This window comes from Tauraco erythrolophus, chromosome 1 (assembly GCF_009769465.1).
Source record: "Tauraco erythrolophus isolate bTauEry1 chromosome 1, bTauEry1.pri, whole genome shotgun sequence".
NCBI lineage: Eukaryota > Metazoa > Chordata > Aves > Musophagiformes > Musophagidae > Tauraco > Tauraco erythrolophus.
Window position 1 is genome coordinate 65,996,695 of NC_141465.1, and position 8,140 is coordinate 66,004,834.

An 8,140-nucleotide genomic window follows, 5' to 3' on the forward strand; every position below is an offset into this window, starting at 1 on the left:
GCAAAGGTAACAACATACAATTACTAATCATAACTTTGTATTATGGTACATCACCTTCCTGGGTGAAGTTTATGATTCTGCCTTTGGGGAACGTACAATAATTTGAATATTGAAAAAAAACTTCAAAAATCTGCCCCTCTGGTATGTCTATACAGATTTCAGTACAGGAAAAAGTTCCTCCTGTTATGTTTCCTAAAATAATGTCTTGTTCAAGAGTAAAGTTCCTGCCCCAAATCAAAGACAGCAGACAGGAACTGTAGCTTTTCCCACATGGGAAGTACCTAGACACCAGGATACAGGGTTTTCAGAAGGGGAAGATGCTCTCTCCTCCACTTGGATACCACCAACGTCAATCTGTCAGCTAGTCATCACCTAGCAACACAAAGGCAACACAGTCACCAGAACAACATTTTTGTACCTTCTCTTAAGAACAAATACTCAAACTTTGGCAAACTGATACACTCCTACAGCTGTGAGATATAACATTATGCAAATTTTCTTTCTTTACAAGAGTTAACGGAGCTTCACACTGGATGGTAAGTTAACCATGAATATTTATTCTAATATTTCAACTAGCATTATCACTTTATGACTGACTTCTGTTCTTCATTTCCCAGACGGCAAATTCTTTCTAACTCTTCTGTTACGTATTTTTTCCAGTTCTCTGTTTAGTGTCTCTATACGTTTCTATCTCATATCTTTGGCATATCATTCTTTACCACTACTCATCCATTTTTGTTTCTTTTGTATTTTGCCACAAGCAAGGTAATGCACTCCAATTGTTAGTTACTATGAACAGAAAAAAACATATAATATTTACAACAAAAAAACAGAAGGCATATTAACTCATCACGGTTATAAAGTTCCAAAAAGGATCTTCGATTTTCATCACCACATATACTTGAGCATGCCTGGACATCATAAAACTCTATAGCTTTGAATTTACTGGCTTGAAACAACAAAGTGGTTTGCAAATACGTTGACTGCCTATAAAAAGTTTGAATTCAAGGGAGACAACAGAAGGACTTTGAGTTACACCTAACTATGTAATAACTACATTCTGAATTCAGTCAAAATTATTTTGGCAATGTGAAAGCTAAGCAATCTAAATTGCTAATATCCCTTTGTCCCCTTTTCACTTAATAATAGAGAAAGAACTGAAAAGTGTGTCTTTCCTTAAAACGTAGCAGGTAATAAAAAACCCATTAAGTGACATCTATCTCAAAATAGGTTTGATCTGCACAATTCAAATGCACAAAATTTTTTGAGAAAAGCATTTTCTCCCTTCGTTTTAAAGCAACAGCAGAAATCTTCTAAGCCAATAGACCTGTACGTGCTGTTGTTAGGGCCTCATCTCATCTCAATCTCCCCATTTCAAGTGAAGGAAAGAGAAAGCAGCAAAACTATTATCTTAACAACTGGAATGTATCATATGCAGTTTTACACAAATCTGCTTTCCCCAATCTTCACAGCAGCCCTGATTTTTCAAAGGCCTTTAAAAACAAACCAACAAAAAACAATGGGGGGGAGAGGGGGGCACTGTCTTCTTTACTTTAGCCATTACTTCCCTTTGTTTCCCAGACATGGCTAGCAGAGTTGTGGGATATTTTTTAAGAAACTCAGAGAGGCAGAGAATATTATCCTACACTCCCAAGATAATGATGATACACCAGCATGCATGTCAAACCCCAGAAGCCGAGCAGCCACCCAAGGTAACATGACGCAAATTACAGTGGCAATCAAATGAGAGGTCATAACTCAAGGCGATTATTTTCAGCATTTTATTTTAAGTGTGTTGACTGCTAAGATTGTTTTCAGCAGACTCACAATATGCTCCAACGGTCAGCACTGTAACCGAAACAAACTCATTTTTCCCAGTTACCTTTTATAAACCCCTTCAGGTAAGTAACCCCTACCTCTCCCTCTCTAGCGACCACAAACGAGAAGCTGAAAACCATCAGTTCCAGTCAAACTCTGCTTTGGTCAACTAACCTTACAGAAAAGAAACAAGCAATCTAAATGACAGGGAAACATTTTCCCCTTTGCAAAAGCACAGAGGGGAAAGGAGATGAAAGCTCTAAGAGTGTTTATCCTTGAGTAGAATGATGACAGCACCACCTCCCGCACATGCCTCGGAAAAGACAAATATTAAGTTGAGATAAAATATTAAAGACAAATACTAAAGACAAATATTAAATGGAGATAAGCTGGGAACTGTAAAGGTGACTTTCTCCAGGATGCCAAAAAATTGTTTTAGAACATCCTGGTTCATCTAGTCCTGACAAACTCAACTGAAGCGTGAACAAACTTTCATAGCTACACGGACGGCTACGGCTAGTTAGAAGCCTGATGAGCAGGGCAGAGAACTGGACGCTGTTGGAAGACAGGAAACTTATTTGCATAAATCCACAGATGAAAGGCAGCTCTGAAGGACATGAAGCCAGCAAGTAAATGTTTTTGGTTTGGGTTTTTTTTGGTGGAGAATCCATGGCATGCTGACACAAAATGCAGGCGAGCCTGATGTCACATCACACCATTTCTAACTCTTTCAAGCCAGTCAATCCTGCTGTCTAGTTGTAAAACAGCTGAGGAAGGAAGATTTCTGGTATTCTCCACGACAGTGCTGAATAACTTTCAGACAGCTAGCCTGAAGCAATAGGACAGGACCGGATTCTCAGCTACTCTTCTATTATGAAAAGTGAAAGTAAAAGCTTATCAGAACACAACATGAAGTAGCATTCAACCTTTGTTTTGAACACATGCAAGACAAGCGACATGCAAGGGGCTGGTAAGATTCAAAACGAAAAGCTTACTCACACCTCAATATTCTGAGAAGAGGACATTACATTCTTCCCAGCTGATGGAGATCTGACAAAAACAAACAGCTAACCTTGGAAAACAAAGGATTAACAACCACGGAAACTAACAATGCTGGGAGAAGTCAAGCCACTATACTGCAGGATGTCCTTCCCTCAGATTATTTTGACATTTTGTTTTAAAGTTGTTTTAGTAGCTGTGCTGTAATTTATCTTATAAAGGTAATGAGGTCTTACGCTTGGATATCATGACAGCATCCTACTATTCATTCTTTTTGCCCTTGGAAAAGGAAAAAGGTTACTGACATACCTCCTGTGAACTATTTGATATACAAACGAGTGAAGAGAACTGTTCTATTTTATCAGAAATAGAGCTCTTAACTTTATTTATTAAGAAAATGTGACTCCCTTGTTACATCAAGACATTAGTAGATTACTTACAGTAGCATCAAGACTAAAGCAAATCAAGCATATTGACAAGCTCTGGTCTTTAAATCCTGGCTACGAGATTTTACAGTGTATTTCCAACAACTTATATAAGTCCTGATTCTACAAAGACAGTCTCACTGAAGCACCTCAGTATGTCTACATAAAGATGATTAAACATTTAAAACTTCAAAGGGAATGAGTTTTAAGGTGTCTGTGTATTGACATACTAACCTACCAACAGGTGGGCTTTTTAAAAACAAAACTCTCAGTCTGCATATAAGTTACTTGTATTGTGGTAACACTGGATTTTTTTTAACAATATCTATTTAATTGGTTGCTTTTTTATGATCTGTCTACATTCCTCGTTACAGACAACAAAAATTAATTAAATCCACTTCATGTGTGTTTATAATCACCTCATGTTCTTAAGCTGTGGTTTCAAAACAGCTTCAAGATGATGCAAGCCCAGCCCATGACTGAATGGATTTGTTTCAGTCCACCTCCACGCGCCCCCCTCTCCTTTGGTTGGCACTAGCACTCCTGCGGTATCTTGCTGGTGGTTAAATCAGAGAAAAGCTGTAGCAGAAGACCTTGTCTCTTTAAAGGGCAATGAAAATTCAACCTTTGGGCAAGGCTTCCCATCACACGTAGCACAGCACAGCCATGCAATCTTCACAGAAGGAGACAGCGCTGCAACTGAGTCAACTAAGCTAGTTCTGAAAAATATTTTAAAAAACAATATAAATTGAGTAGCATTCTACCAGATTACAGAGTGATTTGGACAGCTCACTAGCTGCACTATTTCCAGATTCATCACTTGGGGAATGGGGAAGAAAATCACCCCTTTCACCTAGAGCCTACAGATACAGTAAATGTAACTTAGTGAAACTGTTCACTTCAGTTTTGCCAGGGAAGAGTTGCTTAAGTTACAACAGCTTTTAACTGCCTGCTGCATAGAAATGCTCCTTTGGAGTTCTATTTTTATACACACAAACTACGCATAGCACACTGTTTCAAGTGAACAGCTTTTTTTTAAAATTAATAGAAATTAGATTTAGAGAAATGAGACCTCAAATATTACTTTAATTCAAACTCAGATGTAAAGTAAGGACCCTTCTAACCGTAAATGCCACTAGGGAAACCAGTGAAGCGTGCAAAAGGAGTTCTATGTCTAACCTGGCCCTGGCTGTGCACCTCATGTCATGGTGGTACTTTAACAAAAGGAGTCTTGTTGACTTAGGTGAGACCCTAATGGTAGACTTGCGAAGTGCGGGATGGCAACACTGCCAACCGGTACTCCCAGTTGCCCATTTCACCACTACACTGCCTGCTCAGTTGGGCCAAAACAGCTGTCTGAATACCCACACTGCCAAATGGTTGTAACCTGAAAAGGAACACAACCTCTTTCTGCCAGGTGATCTTAGCCTAGACATGCCTTTGCCTGGTGCACAGCACAGAAATTTAAGTCCTTGTCCGTGGTGGATGCTGGTGAGAAGCAGGAGATGTGGAGCAGGGACACCTAAGCCAGCCTAGCTATCCAACACCTTGCACTGTGAAACTACCAAGAGAGCCACTCAGTGGCTCTTGAGAGCAAGATAGCTGAGAAGCCTTTCAACTGCCTGTAATAAGCTCTTCCCTGTATTTGCAAACTCTCATAGAGAAGTTCTCCAGGCACATTTGTAACAAATTTGCATTCAAAGGCAGAAGCTTTTCAAGAAGACACTTTTCTAAAAGATACTTCCTAAACCTTCCCTCAGGGTTTCACACACAAACTGACCACATGGCACGATCAAAAAAGTCCTATCTCCTAGTTCATAAAAAACAACATACTTGCCAAGTATTTCACTCCCTGTAACATAATGTGCTCCAAATCTGATTCTCCATATACTAGCAGTGAATGGAAATTCATGGAAAGGAGGTGCACAGCCTGAAAACACTTAGTCATTTGGAGAGCGCTTGAGAAAGAAGGAATGTAAGAAGTGCCAGCACATACACCTACACCGGCAGCTCAGTTTTCTCAGATTCTGTGCTATTTTAGCCTGGCATTATGTGACTGCAACCAGAGCACAGTGATGATTCAGTAATATTGCAAGGAGTATACTTTTAGAATAGGGGGATGGGATCATAATCGCTGCCATAAAAAAAGAAAACAAAAAACAGTCTCTCTAGAATCTATTAGACCAGTGGCATCTGCTAGTATATCACACAGTATGGAAGACACTAGAGCCATAACTAATGATTCCACTACTTTTGACCACTAGTCAAAAGATTGAAAAGCACAGCAATCTGACACATTAGATTTGCAAAAAACATACTTCCATCAGACACCAACCTATGCCCTTTTCAAGCTACATTGATCTGCAGTCCCTCTCCTCCATATTTTCTGAAGCTCAAAGAATGACCAGAAACAAGCGGTAAGAAGACTTCTATGACTTACAGCCCAGACAGCAAAAATCATACGGCAGTTTTTCCCCTCCTTAAGGATAACTTTTACCCACAAAGCTAAACAGCAAACACCAACTACTGTCCCTCGAATCTAATCAATAGCCAGGTCCCAATGGCCATGTCAATTGCCACTCGATTCCAGTATTTTCACAGCAGCCTATTAACTTTGTTTTCAAAATTAAGTATCATTTTTGGCAAAACACCAAATCGTTTCAAAATAGTAACAGACATTAAGCTGTCTCGGCTTCAGTATGCATGGAACCTGAAGTCATTTGGACAAACTGTCCCCAGAGTCAGAGTAGGCACATAACTTCAACAATCAAAGCAGTGTCTAAATGATGAGGTCGTTCAAACATAGTAATAACATACAATAGTAAAGGGAATTCCTTGGTTGTGTCTCTGGGGTAGGAAACATCATCCTTTCTGCCAAAATAAGTACTTGAGTTGCACCTCTCCACCCTCCCAAACGCAAAAGGAAGATCCTAAGCCTGATGCACACACTCGTCCCCAAAGCTAGCTCACCTGTATGTGTTTTGAAGCATCAAGGGAACCACTGGCCCCTAGCTAAGCTGACAAGGCTTCAGAGATCCTTCCTCATGATGTGCCATCTACATAAAATCTATCTAAGTCTAAAAACGGAACAGGCTAACATAAAATAAACTGAATATGAAAAAATGCAACAGAAAAATCTGGACAAGAAAGGCAAGAGAGGTGACAGGACAAGGTTATAAACCTGAGACTCTATTTGATTCACACCCAATATCTGAAGTCATAAACATCCCTGCCAGCGGTTTTTCCAGATTTTCCCAAATACCTTCGTGCCTCTCTTCAGGCTCTTAAGACTCCAGCTACGTGCTGAGCCAATAAACAAACAAACGTTTATTCACCCTCCAAAGGCCATCAGAGGATTTTAGAAAAACCAGACACGAGGCCTGCCCTGGAAAACTTCCCTGCAGCCTCACCTCACGCAGCTACCAGGTTAAGATCAACGCGGACAAAGAGCAGCCTGAGGAGCGGCAGCGGAAATTCTGACTCCCTGAGCCACGTCTCGCCCACAGCGCTCCCCCTCTGCCCAGGCAGCCCACCCCGCCGCGCCGCCCGGCCGCCCCGCCTCACGCCCGGGGCTCGGCCTGCAGGCCGGCTGCCCGCCGCACGGCGCCGCCGAGCGCCCCTTGCCGCGGGGCGCCCAGGGGAAGGAAGCGCGGCCGCCTGCCCCCGGAGGAAGCCGCCCGCAGCGCGAACGCTCCCGCTACGGTCGCCCCGAACTGTCGCCGAAGGGGGCAGAGGGGGGTCCTCCCCGCCATAAGCCCTCACGGCGGGGCAGGGGAAACATGCCGGACAGGGACCCCCTGCACGGCCCCGCCCGGTCCGAGCGGGCGCCCTCCGCCACGGCCTAGCCGGCTGCCCGCCGGACTTGGGAAAGTTTCAGCGGGGCGGAGAGGCAGGGAAAGGAGGGAACCCCTCGGCCCCGCCGCCCAGACACGCGGAGGTGCGCGGGGAACCCCCTTCACCGCCGGGGCCGGAGCAGCCGCGCTGCGGCGCCTCGCAACCGAGCAGCGCAACGGGGCGCGGGAGGATCCGCCACTCCCTCCCTCCCTCCCTCCCTCCCTCCGGCAGCGGAGGGCATGGGGGGCCGGGGGGTGCCCGGCCAGCGGGCAATGAATGGCCGAGGCAGACCTGCCCCCACCCCGGCTCGCTCACTCACTCACAGGCGACATAGGCGACGAAGGCAAGCCCCACGAGCAGCTTCATCCTCCTGCGGTTGACGGCGGTCAGCAGGCGCAGCAGCAGCCCCTTGCTCACCATGCCCAGCGGCACGCAGCGCCGGGCGCCCGCACGGCCGGCCACGCCACCGGCCTCGCGCGCGCCCAGCCACCCGCCGCTCAGCTGCGCTGCGCTGCGCTCCCCCCGCCCGCGCTGCCCGGGAACGGCCCGCGCAGGCGCAGCAGCGCCCGCCCGCCCGCTCTCTCCCTCCTCTTCCTCCTGCGGTGGATGCGGTCGGCGGTCGGAGCGGTGGCGGCGCATGCGTGGGCCGCTACGGCCGGGCCGGGTGGGGAAGCGCGGCGTGGCACGCTGGTAGCGGGGCTCGTCTCTCCTTCCTTCGCAACAAGCGACAGGCTCTCGAATAGAGGCTGCCTGGGGGGCGCCCGCCTCCCGCAGAGCCTTCCTGAGGGAAAGGACGGGCGCCCGCAGCCTCTCCGTGCCCCTGGCCCGGACTTTCAGGATGTTTCAGCGTCGGCGGTGTTGGTCACCTGTCGCCTCCGGCCGTGGTGGCCCGTTGGTCGTGGCCTGCCGGGATGGGCGGGTTGACATAGGCGCACACACACGGGGAAAACCCGTGTCGTACTGTCACCTTCACTGTCTGGTATTTTGAAAGCACTATTTGCCTCATCCCAAATGTGCTTTCCATAATTGCACTCATCTCTTTGCTTTGGTAAATGAAAAATCGG

General features: G+C 45.7%; 1 protein-coding gene across 4 annotated transcripts in view; it reads right to left on the reverse strand.

The window, feature by feature from the left end:
- The window catches only part of UXS1 (UDP-glucuronate decarboxylase 1), a 74,554-nt gene extending 67,058 nt beyond the window's left edge, over window positions 1-7,496 (reverse strand). For all 4 annotated transcript variants that reach the window (XM_086610524.1, XM_086610510.1, XM_086610518.1 and 1 more), the window contains exon 1: window positions 7,400-7,496. In XM_086610524.1, the coding sequence (XP_086466650.1) occupies window positions 7,400-7,496 (97 nt within the window). The remainder of the gene's footprint in view (window positions 1-7,399) is intronic.
- Between the last annotated feature and the right edge of the window lie 644 nt (window positions 7,497-8,140).